This window comes from Pundamilia nyererei, unplaced genomic scaffold (assembly GCF_000239375.1).
Source record: "Pundamilia nyererei isolate P.nyererei 1_Seehausen unplaced genomic scaffold, PunNye1.0 scaffold00025, whole genome shotgun sequence".
In the NCBI taxonomy this organism is placed as follows: Eukaryota; Metazoa; Chordata; class Actinopteri; order Cichliformes; family Cichlidae; genus Pundamilia; species Pundamilia nyererei.
In genome coordinates, this window is record NW_005187426.1 from 4478524 (window position 1) to 4496015 (window position 17492).

At 39.7% G+C, this 17492-nt stretch overlaps 1 protein-coding gene across 1 annotated transcript in view; it reads right to left on the reverse strand.

Moving 5' to 3' along the window:
* Window positions 1–17492, reverse strand: part of celf6 (CUGBP Elav-like family member 6) — a 145027-nt gene that overhangs the window by 12531 nt on the left and 115004 nt on the right. The window contains exons 6-11 of the mRNA XM_013909446.1: window positions 12242–12415; window positions 11197–11344; window positions 8612–8761; window positions 7402–7464; window positions 6754–6834; window positions 2807–2950 (exon numbers count right to left, since the gene is read on the reverse strand). Of these exons, the coding sequence (XP_013764900.1) occupies window positions 2807–2950; window positions 6754–6834; window positions 7402–7464; window positions 8612–8761; window positions 11197–11344; window positions 12242–12415 (760 nt within the window). The remainder of the gene's footprint in view (window positions 1–2806; window positions 2951–6753; window positions 6835–7401; window positions 7465–8611; window positions 8762–11196; window positions 11345–12241; window positions 12416–17492) is intronic.

Here is a 17492-nt window from a genome sequence, read left to right on the forward strand (position 1 = left end):
GAATACACACCACAGTGCTTTGAACATTTTCTGTTTAATTAACAGTAAGGTCACCTAGTTTAGATGAGCGCTTCTTATTTGGTAGCCACTGTAATTGTGCTTTGCATAATTAGATAGCTAAGTATATTTTCTTCTTCATTCAATAGACACTTTATCAGACAATCAATCTATTCACTGTGATACAGCTGTGTACAGTGTGTAGATGTACATATAATGTATTTACACATTTCCAACCATTAACCACACTATCAAGACTAAACTCACACATTTTTAAGATTAAGTGTTCCAAGTTCTTAGATGCATAATAACGTATCTCCCCTAATGCACAGCATCTTCTGCCTAATTTGTTAATGTCCTACAAAAGAGCCTTGGGGCTCCTGCTATAAAAAGGAGGGAGAAATTACTTTTTTTAAAAAGCCACAAAAGAATCATGGGTTGAATTGATATTTTTCAGCTAAAATCTTAATTACTTGCTATGAAAAAGAAGCTGGGGAGGCTGATGAAGTTGCCGCCCCTTTGTCCTTCTCCCTTGTTGACTGACAGATAGTGATAGTGAGAGGCATATGTTTATAGGAGAAGACACACAGGGAGCTAGTCTAACAAAGAGGGAGAGATGAGAGAAGAGAGGAAAGAGGAGGAAGCCTCACAGACATGCCATGGTGAAGTGAAACTGAAAGAAAGCCAATGCTGGAAATCTCTCTCTCTCTCTGTCTCTCTTGCTCTCTTTCTCTCTCTCTCTTTCCCTGTCTCCTGAGTGCTGCTGTCCAACTGAATCAACAGCAAGGCCCACACCAGTCTATTATTATCTCTTTAAGCCCATGGATTCCACCTGCACCGCCTCCACCCTGATGAACTGGTTTGCTGTGTGGGAGGCGAGAGAGGCAAGCGAGGGGTGGCATGATGCTGCTGGGTTGCCCAGCTGGAGGATTGTGGGAGTCTGGGAAAATGCTTTTCTCTTGGGTAAAGGAGGCTTGTAATTGTAGAAAGGGGAAATAGATACTAATTGTCTCAGTAATGGTGTGATAGAGAGGGTGATGAGCAATGTTGGGCAAGTTTCTTTGAAAAAGTAATTAATTATAGTTACTAGTTATTTCTTCAAAAAAGTAACTGAGTTAGTAACTGAGTTACAAGATTCTAAAAGTAATTAGTTACTTGAAAAGTAACCATTGCATTACTTTAAAAAAAACAAAAAAACAGTTTAACCCTCTGGGGTCCAGGGTATAATTGGCCATTTTTAACTACTTTTGATGTTTCCTCTACATTTCACCTTTAAAAACGATTTACTTTGCCTTGTTTGGTATCATCAGCACAACCTCATGTGTCTGAATTTACAGCTATGTTTTCATTTTTACATACTGTATTAACACAATTGATCTAAAACATAAAATCAGTGTAGAAAAAGTTAAAATTTTACTGTAACAACCACAAACATGTTTAATGAATCATATTTCATAACTTGAAATGCAAATATAAATTGACAATTTTAAAATGATATGCACAAGTTTTGCAAACAATACAGTTATTTGCAGCCATTTACCTTTTACCCCTTTTTTAATAACCATTTCAAACTATTTACGCAACAATCACATGTTCTGCATTAAATAAGATGCCACACAAATTATTTGTGCCACTCCAAAAATATCTGTCCACTATAAAGGAGAACATCATAGCCTGACCTGCACAGCCTGCAGGTCTGACAGCAGCAGGTGTATCACTCCTGTTTCTACCTGGAGACAGTGGTCGCCTCATTGTTCTGACACACAACACAAAACTATCCACAACACTACACACTAACTACACAAGACAACACATTAACTACACATTCCAAACACGCTAAACGTCACAAATCTCTCCCATCTTAAAACTCGCTCTCTCTCTCTGTTGTCTTTCTTTCTTTCTTTCTCTCTCTCTCTCTCTCTCTCTCTCTCTCGCCATCACTCCTAAAACTTCCCCCTCTTCCTAAACAACCAAATGTCCTGTTGCCGTATCATTTTTTGATTGGTTGAAATGGTGCATTTTTCCACCAACACGAACGGGCTGTTTTTTATTTTAGTTTTTTGGTCATAAGCAGAGAGTGCTTGCTAGCTCTATCCTTAGACAGTAAACGTGACGAAAGTATTCAGAAAAAAACACCCCTTATATATTGTTTATCATGACTCTGGTTTTAGTTGCCCTCTTAGCACAATTTAAAAACTGGTATATATCACTTTATTGCTTTGTCATCTTGAAGTGGTCATGTGATTGGCTTACCACGACCACTATATTCTTCCTCAGCCAAACAGCAGCACTCATGCCATTGTTTTCCCCCCTTAGCTCCAGGTGTTGTGCCAAAAAGTCATCGTTTGCCAGAAAGTGATTGCCGTCCGCGGGAGCTTGTAACGCTCTTATTCCCATCACTGATGACACGTAATGTTGTGATCAACAGTGTGATGGATACATGTGTGAATGAAATGCCAGCTGTGGAGAGACACTTGGGTCAGTGGCTAGCTCACCAATTCTAGTGAGCTTTTGGCTTTTCTATTACTAAGACCACTATCTTTTTATGTCTGTGTGGTAGACTCAGGGAGCACTGCTCCTTGATCTCCCTCTCTGCTCCCCTGTGCAGTGGCATGTAACGACACTTTTAAAATGTTAATTGCAGCTTGATTAGTTCAGACAGTGGGAATAAAAGCAAAAGCAAACACTAATTGCAGGGAAGCAACAAGAGAAATGAGAATATTACCAAACACAGCCACCTTGCAACATTCATTTCATTGGATCATTGGAATTCTTTTTCCCTTCTCTTCATAAGTGATTTTTGACTCACCGAAACATTTGCTCTGATTAGTCGCTCGGTCCACAAACACTTTGGCGGAGATGACGTTGCCAAAAGGTAGGAACATTTGCATGAGCTCAGCGTCTCCAAACTCCTGGGGCAGGTGATAAATAAACAGGTTGCAACCTTCTGGCCCTGGTGATGAGAGAAAGACAACAGAAGGGTTATGTGGGAGTGTAATGTGCCCGGTGAGAGAAAGACTGACCATAATAACATGGGTGGAAAAAAATAACTATAAGGCAGTCTTGACAATAATCCAGTAATGCAGGAACCTTGGAAGCACTTCACTCTGTTTATTTTATCGGTGGCACAAATATTGGCTTTGTTAAACCTGGTTATTGTGGCATTTGCGGCGTACACAAAGCCTAATCCCATTTTTTCTAGTGTTATAAGGTCAAACTTTATGTTCAGGTTGTTTTTGTGGTTTCCATTTGAATCTTTCTAAGAGCCCCATTTCATACAATAACTGCATAAAGAGGGGACACTTCACTAAATCAGATTATAACGGTTAAATTTGACTTTTGTGTGAGTACATGTGCTGAAAATAGCAACACACAGACAGGTAGAAGCAGAAATAGGAGAATGAAAAGAAAAGAAAATAGCCAGATTTAACAACATAACCCCAAAAGAAGTTGAATTAAAGTAAAAGACTTAGACAGCTATACTGGGAAAAGTGAAGCACTGAGACACAGAAAAACAGAGAAGAGACAGAGCACACATTAAGACATAAGCCAAGTTTTTGCCCCAATTACTGTGTGACAGTAGGACTGTGTTCCAATCTCTCTCCATCCTTCACACTCATCCAACCAGCTGCCACATATTGTACAGGCCAATCTGGATAAAGGAAGGAATGAACTGGAAAGAGAGTGAGAGAGGGAGCCATGGACACATAGAAAGAAAGAGAAATGTGATGGACTCAGGGACAGTAAGCTTGCAGCTGGCTGCCTGGCTAGGTTTCTTCCCTGTCTCATTGCTCAGGGTGATAGCATGACGAGATGAGACTTGGTCTGGTGAGAAGGCTGATAAGAGGGCTGCAGTGGTGGCTGGCTGCAGTGCTACTATGCCTCGTTGAGATAGAGAACACACACACACACACATATTGGTTGACAGAGTGAGAATTTTTTTAAGCAGTTATACACTGTATCTCAGTTCTCGCTGTACAGATTTAGGTGCTTCACATAATGTTCACATTAAATTCTTGCTTGCTTGAAAAGCTTTTTGTTTGAAAGAATAAAATACGAATGCATGAGGACTTTTTTCACATTTGCCTTACAAATATAATCCCCCGTTGTTTTTGTTATAATCAACTTCAGTATGCTACTGCATGAGCATGTAACTAATGAATCTTTATGTTATAAAGAATACACTTAAACATTAAGGACTTTTTTATGCTTTAGCACTACGAAGTGAAGATTAATTGCACAATGCACCGACTAGAGAATAATGGCACCATCAGGATTTACACTTGTTTCATACGAGCCTGGCTCTTACTCTGCCATTCTTTCTAGCACTAGGTACAAAATCTCCTCTGAAAGTAAAGGTTAACTGTGCACAAAACAGGAAGGTGATAGCACATTTATTTTACCCAGAACAATTGAAGTACCTCTACCTGGCAACAGAAAAACAGCCAAGTTGTCTGAAGGTGGCAAAGTAGGTATATAGAGAGGGATATAGGAAGCGCAAACTTCACATTCACTTCATAGAGAGAGCTATGGCACTTCAGTTGGTAATATTTCGGCTAGATCAGTGGGTAACAAAACATGCCAGATTATTAGCTTAAGAAAAATGAGTGTTTTAAAATAGAGAGCAAGTATTTGTGACAGCAGATAAAGGTGGCGGTGTGTCTGTGCCTTGGTATCTATGTTGTTCTTCGTGTCCAAAGTATAAGATGATGATAAAACGGAACATGCCAGTCTCCTGTGGTGATCTAATACTCCTTAGTACTGTCTCATACACAGTTTCTAAAGGTTCACATTCCAAGGATGCCTAATAAAGTACTCCATGATCCAAGACACCAGAGTAACATTAGAATGTGTGGCAATCACCTAGGTGTTTGAATGGTGGATTAGGTATATGATGGAGAAGTTGGGGGTGTCCAGTAAAGACCTAACTAGTGCCTTCATGATGCTATATAAATAAAATGCTATAACCTGTAGCCACTGACTTCCAAGGGCCATAAATTTGAGGTGTGGTTGCTTCTGGGTTACTGGCCATCAGTGTTTTCATTTTGAAACTATTGGTAAAACAACTAGGACATGGAGCCATGGACATGTTGATGTTCCCATCTACTGTTTAATGGATAGGCATGTAACCAGTCACTTTCCTCATGCCTCTCCAGACCTCCCTGGTGTCACTCTGCTTGTCCCTCTTCAGGTTCAGCGGAGTAGTGTTGTAAAATAAGGAACGGCTTCAATTGACGTCACTTAAAGCATTATTGTTTAGGCTGAACAATAGGAGTTAGTTGTCATTTCACACTGGTGTTTTGCACACAATTGGTAGTTAAAGATGCATTAAGTGTTATGTAGGTACCAGGTGTTTGGATAAGTATGTGGAACTAATCGATATCATGTTGGTAATACTGAAAATCAATGATATTTCTAGAGAAACATATACCACAAAATAAACCACTTTAACGTTCTAATTTTGTCAGATTGATGCACCAAACTCTGGAATATAAAACAAAACAAACAACAACAACAAATCTCTTGTTTTGACATAATAGAGAATTAGTTGTATACTGTGGTTAAAATTTGAGGCATTTTTATTTATCCTTGTGGTTGATTTAACAGCAGTGTAACAGTGTATTGACATAACATATATTACTGTCAGTGTGTTTTGCAATACTGAATTAAATAAAATACAATACTGTGGTGCCTAACAGGCTAGTGTTGATATTGCTGGATAAAATTATAATTTTGAATTTTGAAGGACTATTACTGTTGACATATCACACACACAGCTAGACTGAATCCAAATTGCTAACCTTCAGTGGAAGGATGAAGCTGAAGTTTGACTCTGCCTGTGTATTCAGGTTTAAATGTATCTTGTTAAATGGAAGGGCTGCAGACTGTGGCAGTGGCCCGAGACAGGCTGTGACACCAGCCAAAACCCACAGGAGACCAGAACTCAGACAGGCCACTGGCTAAACCGAGAAGAGCTGTGTGATAGTGTGCCTATGAGTCTGGCTGTCTGTATTTGCATTAATGTGACTTCTATGATTCTTGCTAATTATTAAAATGTTCAAATGCATCACTGGGAGATGTTAAGTAATTGCCTTAACGATTCTATGTTTCTTCTATACTGTGGAATTATGCCAGCATGCAACTTGTGTGGATAAGTATGCGTGCATTCATTTTCATTTGTACAGTTCTCCACAGTGACCCTGTCATGCGCACACACTAGTGACAAAATATGAACATAAACTAACTTTTCCTCCAGGCAATGCTGGAAACACTCAGTTTCAAGTCCATATATTGATTATTCATACCACTCTACGCTGTCTCATATAATCATATAGATGAATAATTGAGACTGACAAATGGTGCCAAAAAGAGTGATTTACCGTCACAGTATATCCTATACTTTATTATATCTGATGCTGTGCCATAAGAACGAACACTACACTAGGAATGGTAATAAATGATTATGCATGCAGCTAATTAATCTGATGAATATTTATAACCACTTAAACACATTGTAATGGACTGATTAAGCAGTCCAGCACTGCGAGTTTGAATTAGTGCAGTTTTTGAATAATGACAGAGTAACTTTCCATCTCACTGCTAATGTTCTTCTCTTTAAATGGGGAGCCTTTTTCTCATATTTTCCCCAGCCAGCTTTTTCCCTCCCTCGCTAATTCAAAGCAGCGCAGCTACATTAGAATGGAACATGGCAATTATCACCTTTTATCTTGGGTGGGCGCGCTTGCTCGCTCTTACCTTCCCTCTGTTGCTGGGGAATGATGGTTGGTTGCTGGGGGAACGCTTGGCTGATTGGCGCATAGGCGGCAGGGTAGGCTGCTGTTGCAAAGGGAGAACCAGAGTGGAGTTTTTCACATCTCCATTTTCATATTTGACACAACAAAACTCAAATCATTATTCCATTGTTCATTTGTGTCCTCTAGACATTGCATAAATAAATTGCATGATGACTGGGAGCCTGGGCTCATTTGGCTGGCAGATCACTTCACAAAGAGAATGGTAAAAGGGGAAGTTCAAGTAAGCAGACGCATAAAGAAAGGGAGTAAGACTAACACCATGTTAATGAGAGCTGATGTCATGCACAAAGCAGTGCTCACGACAGGTCTGTGTCATCTCTCATCCAGGAGGCTTATGGTAGGTTAAAAATCTCAGCTCTTGGTGTACTTTTAGAATTAGGGTTTTTGTGTGGGTGTATATCAAGTCAATTAAAAATCTTCTTTGCAGTTCTAATGTAATGTAGCCTGATCCAAGAGGAAACTGGCAAGTCATCTGGCAATCGCTACCTGTCATGTGCCTGCTGATGTGACAAACCGAATGGGAGAGGGAAGAGGCAAAGGGACAGATGGAGGAAGTGAGGGAGTAGTGAAGGTAGGAGAGACAGCTCACCTGCGTAGTGCTGGACGCCAGCATAAGCCTGTTGGAGAGGGTCGGTCACTGTTGGACTCTGTGCTGCACAGAGACGAAAAGAAAGACAGACAACAAAGAGCAAAATTAAAGTAAATGAGACAAAGAGAGGATAGATAGCGGTCAAGACGGACACAGACAAAGAGAAATAGAGAGAATGTTAAACAGCACGACAGAAATTGTGGTTAGTTGCAGAGAAACATCGGGGGGTAAGATCACACAGGGAGTGAGAGAAATTTGGGTTGTCATGTCTTTCAGTTCTTCAAAATGCCTGTTCGTCCCAGATGTTTGCATCAAATATTAACTACATGCCAAACAAACCACTTTGTAGTTCATTACAATTGCAGCTGCCTTTGCATAATGCAAAAGTGGAGAGTGAATGTCTGTCAATTTTTCAGGAATCAGTCCAAGGCAACATTAAGAAGCTGAGAACAGACTGAGACATATCAAATTAGCCATAATTGACTGATGGATGAACTGATGGATTCATCATGATACTGGGCTGGCTTCTCAGAAATCTGTCAAAGATACTGTTGATTGACCCTCAAGCCTTAAATGCTTCAATTCAGTTGAAAAAAATATGATCAGAAAGTGAAGTTTAAAAGAGCCTTTTGAAGTTTTAGTTTTACATGAACTAATATAAGTTGTTACAACTGACAACTTGCATTGTAGCTCTAGTATGCACCAACATGAATATTGTTTTCTGTGGTAAATCTGGTGAGCTGGCCAAGGACTTTAAGAAAATTCCAAAATCGTGGCTAATCACAATTTTGAGCAAAATTGAATGCTCAAAACTTATAACAAAATTTGGTTGATGAGTGAAAGGTAGAGAATTTCAGGACATTGGCAAGGCTAAAGAAGACAACATCTGGTTAAAAAGAGTATATATAAGCGGATATATCTATTAATAGATATCTGTTTAAGAGGTATTTCTGTTTATTTCAAAAATGCATATACACACAGAAGGTGCTTGGTTTGAATTTTATCTGAGGTGTGTCCTTTTACTTTTCAACCAATCTTCAACCAGTAATTGTTAACATTGTTTAGATGTTTAGGCAAATTTGTTTTTAGCTGTTGCTGGGTGAATGTACAACAGAAGCATAATAAAAAATAACACACTGTCAGTGCTAACAGCTAACAGTGTCCAGGCCCAGAACAGACTCAAGACTCAGCTAAACCTAGATATTCTCACCTGGGTAAGGGTGAATACCATTGGTGTAAATGGGCTCGGATGTGGGCTGCCCATTGCTTTGAGGTGGGAGGGCACTGAATCCATTGACCCCAATAGGAGTGGCTATGCTGGGCACGGCTGTGGCAGAGATGCCTGGGGGTGTGCTGGTGCCTGCAAATAGATACAGAGTCATTATGAAAACTGCAGGGTGTAGGCAACAAGCTTAAAATTTGGTCCAAGAAAAGTATATTCTTGTAGTGAAAAATACATGTTCTCACCTGTACTGCAATATAACATGCATCGAATGGGTACAGATGTGTACATTTTGACTAGGGCTGGGTATCGTCACTGATTTCTAGAATCGATTCAATCCGATTCGATTTGAATCGGGTAAATTTTGCCTCAGACAGTCAGAAATATTATAATTCTAATCACGTATCAGTACATTTCCATATTTTTATTTCTATGAAAAGAAAGCTGACACTTGCGAGACTTTATCAAAGGTGTAAGCATCACAGCAGATGCCTTTGTGTCAAAGTAGCCGAGGATAAAACACAGAAAAGCATGAAGGCGACTTTCCTGGCCTGGGATTTTATAGCAGATAACCTTAAAAATATTCTCCAGTAGATCAAAAACAAAACAAAACGTAATCAACATATTAACATTACCTAATGCTGCTGAAGTGAAGCAAAGCAAAGTTACAGAGGTTTTATTAGAGGCACGGCTAAGCCTTTTGCAATTTTGCATAATTTTAAAAAGTTTAAATTTGTTCAGTAGCCTATTGAACAGCAGCAATGAGGCTTGTGTCAGTCAGTACCATAACATTGACTCCGCCATGCTCAACAGATGATGTAGTATGACTTCCTGGCACTTTTCTCTTTCCATCATTCTGGTAATCTTAGTTAATCTAAGATTTTTTGCAGAGCTGTGTAGGCTCTTCTAAATGTTTTCTGACAAAGTCAAATCTGGTCTTCTTGTTCATGAGTGTCAACAGTGGTCGATAAAGGTGTCTCTTTATTGTAGACTTAATTATATGGCTCCTTCTTTAAGAGTGTTCCTGACTTTACAAGATGTTGTGAGTGTTTTCCTTTATCAAGGAAGGTTTGGCTTGGTTTGACTGAACATTCAGTTTTCAATTTAAAAAAAGCACTTAGTCTAGATGCACGCTCAATCATCCAGGTAAGGAAATCCCAGAAAGTTGTTTCTGTTTATGTGGACTTTGTGTTTCAGTGGGAGAAAATGCAACATTTGCCACTGAAAAAACAATGTTCAGCACAGAGTCATATCCTTCTGGGAATGACTGTTGATTTGGCCACTCCTAAAGTTTTGCTGTCTCTATCAGTTTGTTTTGGGAGTTTTTCAGATTAGCGAGTTTTCCTTTGATTGCAATGTCCCTTTGGACCTTATTTTTGGATTTCTAGTAAACAGTTGCCAAAAGCAACTTTAAAACTTGGACTCAATCACAGATCTTTCGTCTGCGTAATTTTTCATAGAAAAACAAGGAAATAGTCTCACCTGGCCACGAAACTGCTTGTTAGTCAATTATCCACTTACATTTGAGCCTTTGGAAATGGGGGGCTTTGTATACAGAATGGCTGTAATTCATAAACAGTCATTTAACAATATTTTAATACAAATTCAAATTTGTATCAAAGCTGAAATTCTGTATTTCACTCACATCTTGTTTTTTTTTTAATTTGTGTACAGATGCAAAATGACAAAAACTGTTTTTGTCCAGATACATATAAACCTGCAAGTCTACTGGATGTAGAGACCTGTGTCTTTTTTTCATACCAACTTTCCTCCTTGCGATGATATTCCAAGTTTGTCACCTTGTCGGTGCATTTTTATGCTGATGGATTTTTATTATTTTTCTTATCTAGGTGAAGGGCATTTAAGTCATGTAGGATTATGTTTTATAGGCATTACCTGGAATATGTAGGCCTTGTGGATTACAAATGCCAGGTACAGTGTCAAGCCACTTTATTTAATACATTTGCAATGACCCTGTCTTCAGGCAGCCTGCCTACTTAGTGTCAAGCCATCAAAGCTCCTCATGACAAGGGCCAAAATGATAGTTCAGACTGGGGTCCAGGATTATCTCACACAAATCTTTGCTCTTATATTGTATAAGCCAAGGACTCTGCATCCAAAGTCATCGGATTGGCTGAGTTCCCAGAAAACACTGTCATAGAGACACAGAAGGAAGGAGTGACAGACAGAAAGAAAATGAAAGATAATGTGAGAGAAGAGGAGAAAGAGACTCTATAATGTGGCTGCCAATGAGTGTAAAGGAATGCTGTACATCTTCTCCCATCATGCCTCACTCAGTATAAGGCTCTTCTTCCTTTAATTCAACAATGACAGTGTCTGCCTTAACCCAGAAAATGGGACCTATATCTTAAAAAATGTAACAAGGACAAAACTAGAAAGGCCTTGAATGAATATATTACTACTGCTTCTATAATTCTTGCTAATGATGAAAATGTTCCAGGGCAGGAGTGAAAAATGAAAAGAAAAGTCCTGAATGGCTGTATATGTGTGCTTTTGCACATGCCTCTGCTCTTGCACCCTTACCAGCTAGTAGTGTGTGTGTTAATGTATACCTGAGGAAGGTGTCATGGGAGTAGCCACCAGGCCGTTGACATTGAAAGCTGCCATTTGCTGCATTTGTGCGGCAGCGATGGCTGCCATAGGGTTCAGGTAGGACCCTTGTGTTGCTGCCATCAGGGCTGCTTGCTGTTGCATCATCTGCTGTAGGATTAAAGAGCAGTGGGGAGAGGGCGAATGGTGGGAGGGATGGAAGGAAGGACAGAAAAGGAAAGTAGGGTGAAATAGCCGCAGGATCAGAGCATGTTTACTCTCACATCTCTGTTTGCTTGGCCAATGCCTTGTTCTTGAACAGAGTGGTTTGTGTTGCCCTGCAGCTTTGCTTCCCAGCTCCTGTAAAACTGCATTGGCCTTGTGCTTATTATACAGAAACGAAAGGGTATGTGGTGAAATGAGTTTGAGAATATGTATTTGTATATGTACTGTATATGTATAAGTGTGTGAGAGGAAAAGAGGGACAACAGTGGCAGAGTTAGAGGAAAGATAGTGAGTGGGCGATTCTCACCTGTCAGGGTGAGCTGTTAGCTACTGTGTGAGTGTAAAATCTCACAGACTCCTAACTCAGGCTGTGACTTTCATGTGTGAATATGAAATGGGGGTGGGAAGGGCTGACAGAGAAAGGGGTGGGGTGGGGGGAATCGATGTGGGATGTTAGTAATAACGTGCACCTCTGTCTGGGTAAAAAGAAATGTGTAAGAAGACGAAAATGTTAAAAAGGCAAGCTCGCATTTGCAGTCTAGATTCACAGGCCGAGTCAGAAAATGCAGGAATGAAAAATGAATATGTATGCAAGTAAAACAGTGTAGTGCTGGGCATATGTGATTAACAGCTTCCCTGGACAAATAAGGGAATAAAAAGACAATATAAAAAGCAGCGCTGGATTTTTTCTTAAGCCACTTTAATTTGGGATTCTTAACAGCTATTTGATAGTGTAAATCACTTAAGGAACCATTCACTGGGAGTGCCACATGCCTAGTGGGAGAGAGTGTGAGTACAAACCTCAAATCACAACAGTTTTTGTTTTCTTTTTTTAAAGCTCACCGTCTCCTCCCCCGCCGGGCTGAGACTTACAGCATGAGAGTAGGCGCCATAGGCCCCAAACTGGATGGTCATAGGACTGAAGATGCCGAGCTGGCCTGCCATCTGGTGCATTCTGCGCAGGGTTCTCTCCTTATCAGTGTCGGCAAATTTGACCACCAGGCTCGACGAGGCACCCTAGAGGGGAGATTTACAAGGTTGATTAAATAGTCAACTTTGAAATTAAAAATACTTTTGTAGCTATGCTTTGATTTTTTTTACATTTTATTTTGGTATGCACCCTATTGTTAGCCAAAACTCGCTGTATAAATGTTATAAATTCATGATAAACTTGAAAAGACAAAAAGAACTGCAATTTTTTATTTAACTACAGCAGTTCAAGAAGTCATTGAACTGCAGTTGTTTTTAACCTGGAACAGTTTTTACCTGGAACAGTTTTTACCTGGAACAGTTTAAATATGATATGGGAACATCTGGCAACCCTTAAAAACAAAGTTTTCAATCCCATATATTGCATTTTCATAGTTCATGATACTTTTTTAACAGTATTTGTTTCCCATGGGGAAATACCTAAAAATAAAAAGTACATTTTAATAAATGTCCAAACCTTTTTTAAATTAAAACACGAGTGTGGATTCCTTGTGTGAAACAAGAGAACTGGTGCAACTCATTTCTGTCATTTAATGTCCAGTGCACATCATACTCAAGCCTTTAAGAACTCATATCTCTAAACCAAGGAGGCCACTGGAATTAAAAATTCCCCTCATATGACTGCAGTCATTTAGCTGTCAGCATTAAATGGAAAAGAATAGTGAGTGATATTTGCTTTTGTGAACTTTCTAACTCTGCTGTATACACTGAAAGTGAACTGTGATCCTAACCAGATCCCACAGGAGTCCAAGTCCCCCACTGGTGAAGCTCCACTGAATACAGCACCGGGTAATTAGGTCTGACAAAAGCCTTCGGCATGTGGAGGGCGAAGTATTGACTAATGGCTCTGCCTTATGGCAGATATAGTTCTGTATTGATGTCTGCGCTCCTGAGTTTGCATCCAATTAAATCATTTGAGAAACAGAGACCAGAGTCAGTTCCTCATGCGACACTCAGGCAAGAAGAGAGAGAGAGACTGGGGAGGGGGGGGTATGTCAGGCAAAGAAAACAGCCACATACACTGTCAAGAGAACTAGTCTCCTATTTAATTACAGGCAGTGCATGCTGGGAAAGAGCACGGAGTACCACCAGGACAGAAGGACAGAGACAGCCAGGGGGCAGTCAGGATATGATTAGTAAGATCATAAAAGCAAAGTCGCGGTGAGAAAAGGACTCCATAATCACAACTTGGATTCATCTTTCACAAAATGTCTCATCCTGACAGGGTCAGTACAAATTCGGGCTTTGATTTAAATTTCCATATTTTCTTGAGTTATAGAAATCAAAAATGTGAGCTGCATAGGACACACAAAGATAAGGGTGATCAGGGTGAGTGATGCTGCGTACACCCGTTTCTTGTAAATGATTTCATGGGACTTTTTGTATCATATACTGAAGTTGACAAAGGTAGACCAAACTGTTCTAAAGATTCAAATTTAAGCTTAAGGTACCATTTACAAGAGGAATGTTTCCAAAGCAGAGCTACACCAACAGATAATCATAGAAATAAACAGAATTCCATCTCGTGTAGGTGAATTTTGCAACTATATAGTACAAAAGTGTTTATCTTGCTGTAGTTGAGCTTTACTCTATGCTATTTCAAAGCAATTCATGCAAAAAGTGTGTCCTATTTTTGTAAGTGCCTCATGAAATTTTAAACAGTAACAGATAAGCGAAAGTGCCATTGAGAGGGCAGTTTGCCAGGGTTTTCACATGCTTTCTTTGGTCAGTTATGACTGCTGAAATAAATCTTGCATAATGTGAAGTTCATATATTTATCCAGCCTACACGCAACATTTATTATTGATTTTGTGCAATTCCCTAAAGTCAGTCACCGTTTTCCTAAACGCTATCCTCCCCTCGGCACTATTTCTTGCCTTTGTAAGTCTATAATTTTCTGTATAAAATATAACTAATATGTACTGTAAATATCTATTTAGGAAATGCAAAATGAAATAAGTTCTTTTTTTTGTTTGTTTTCTTTGCAAACTATTTGAGGATGTTAACATTTCTCCTATAAACATTGTACAAACACATCCAGGAGAAAATGTTGGCTCCAGCTAACTGTGAGAAAGAGGCTGGAATGGTGGAAGGAATCAGCATGGACCCCAGGGACAGTACATCTCAGATGGGATCCTATCAGAGCCAGCCAGCACCCTACCTCAGGCCAGAGGAGACCCATCTGGTGTTTCTCCCTCGATGCCATTTCAATTAGTTAAATCAATACGCCGACATGGCGCAGTTAACGGCACAGTTTTTCCCTTTCTAATTGCATTTCATTCCACCTTCTGACCTTTTTCTGTTCTTTCTCAACTTTGTGGGCCAATTGAAGGGACTGGGCTGTTGGATTTAATGAGGCTGGCACTAAGCAAACATCTTCCTCGAGCGTTGTTGCTCAAGTTTGCCTACAGCACAGGGGCTTGGCATTTAGATTACATTCATTTTCTGCTTTGTGTATCTGTGTATTCTTATATTCATTTAATACCTCATGAAGAATGCATTGTGATCATCGGGACTGTGAAAGCCCGAGGCTCCCTGTACTCACTGCGCCGTGACTCAAGATGAGGCGAGTTTGGCCTGGTCTCGTTTCACCCAGCACAGTGTTTTGTTATAGACGACAGCACGGGAGGAGAACCACTCTGCAACGTCTGCATAGTCTGTGCGTAGCCTTGGCACTGGCGTTAAAGCAGTACAACAGCCTCTGCAGGTGTTTTCATTTCTGCCGCTCATGTCAGAGCCAAGCATTTCCGACTTTCATAGTATAAAAGCCAAGGAAAAAAAAAATCTTACCCTCACCTCTGAACAGGAGAATTACATATCCTCACATCTCAAGGCAACTAGATCCAAGATCTAATCAAAAAGGCAGATTTCAGTGTGATCCCTTACAGATTAAGAGTGTCTGTCTACATGAAGAAAGAATAGTATCTGGCCAGGTAATGAAGGAACAGGTGGTGGCAAGCAACAAGCACTGGATGCAAAGCAGCTACTCCTCACTGGTTGCAGAAAATCACAAGCTGACAAACAAACAGAATAATAACCTCGACCAGCATGACTCCTTTACCTGGAGAGAAAATGAATTTTCCGAATTTGATAAGGGCCAACAGGGAGCCTTCACTTTTGACAGGTACAACTAAGGAATTTGTCACAGGTTCAAAAACGAATCTAATTTCTTGAACAATGCACTTGACTTGTGAAAATCTCCTATATTGGATTTTGTATAGGTCACAAAATGTGTAGATGGAAAAATACACAATGGTAATTGAGGGATTAGAACGCAACTACACCGGTGAAATCGCATTATGCTTTTATCTCTGCATTATTGTGTGTTAAGTGTCTACAAAAATGGAAAAAGACACATATCGTCAATCCTTTACAGACACTTGAAAACAACAATAATAACAATGCAGTATAAAAACAGTTTCAATAAAGGGAAAACTGGAATTTCAAAAAGCACTGTAATGATTGGCCACTAACTCACTAAGAACCATTTTTTCTTCACATTATTCACTAATTTTGAATAATAAGTAAGACTTTCACAGTTGTCTCAGCTTTCTAAACTTGTAACTGACTCAAAATTATGAATTGTGTATGTAAAAAAAAATGCGAATAAAAATAAGTAAAAACGCTAAAAGAAGCTTGTTTGGTAATTGGATGGACCTCTGTGGGCTTTACTGTATGTGGCTGGATCGGTATGCACATTTTGTCCATAAATAACAATTTTTACCTTTCATTTGTAAGGAGCACAAAACAAAACTGCACCAAATGTGGTACAGTATGTCAGTTACAAGGGTTTTTACCGTGGATTTTTGTTTCAAGCTTTCTGTGTCGCAGGGACAGTGTTTTCTGGCTTGGTCTTATCTCTCATTAATCCAGAACTACATTATAATATCATACACATGCACACTCTTGTTTCTGCCAACAGTACCGAGCTCCACAGGTTCTGTCAGCCACACTGTGATACCAAACATGACAATGTCTGCAATTTGCTGGGTGTTGTTTGCCTGCCCCTGGCTTTGCCATTTGAAGTTTTGCCACCTGTGTCTCTGCAGCCTTCTAGTAATTCAACAGCTGAACCGACGAGAATGCCAGTTCTGTGCTCAGTCATATTTTAACTTAATTTTGAAAGCACCTGCAATCTGCAATGAACATCAATTAAAGCTATGATCCAATCTATCGGCAGATGCCCTTAGGTGACATCCCTTGCCCTTAAGCTTCATTAAAGCCATTTGTTTTGGGCCAGTGTTTTTTGGTATTATTTATAGCACGTGTGTGTGTGCCAGGTAACACAGATGCTGTAGTGAGAACATTAAGAGGAAAAGAGAGACAGAGTGAGAGAAAAATCTTTGTTCAAGGTTCATCCAGACCTCACAGCTGGCAGGAGGCAGTGAGCATAGCAACCCACTCTCTGAATCCTACCTCCTGTTAGTTAGTTGTTGACGACATGTGGCAGTAATATTATCCAAATTAACTGCATCCCCCATTGGTACCAAAGCCTTAGTTGGATACTAATGGCCACCTTGCCTATTAATCTGAGAGGAAGCTGGATTTGGGCAGAGGCGGACAACAGGTGCAGGGATAGAGGGAGAAAGATATGGATAATATAGATTATTAATGAACAATTGGATCTCTTGATCTGCCCCAGGTTTATTTGGGGCTCCATATGTTGCCTTGGACAGTTTATCTGCAACAGAGCTCAGGTTTGTTATTGACATGGTCTAATGTGGCTGCATTTGTGAAACAAAGTAGACATCATACACAAACTGTGCAAAGGTAGCCAGCACGAGTTAAACTTGCTGAAAAAGAAAGAAAAAAAAAAAAAACATCCTATTGCTACAGTCAATTATGTAAACTTTCTAGTTTCTCTACAAGATATTTTAAGTAAAGACAAATATCAAATCAAATCAAAAACAGTCCCAATATAAGTGCAATTGATCAATACGCAGCATGACTTTTTTTGGCTCTCGACCTGCTACCCAGTGAATTTTGACACTCGATATATATATGCCACAATGTTGGTTGCAAACGATATTCTCACGCAAAGTTAAAACATCTCCTCCACTTATTTCCCCTTTTCACTACTTCAATGTAATGCAAAATGAGGATG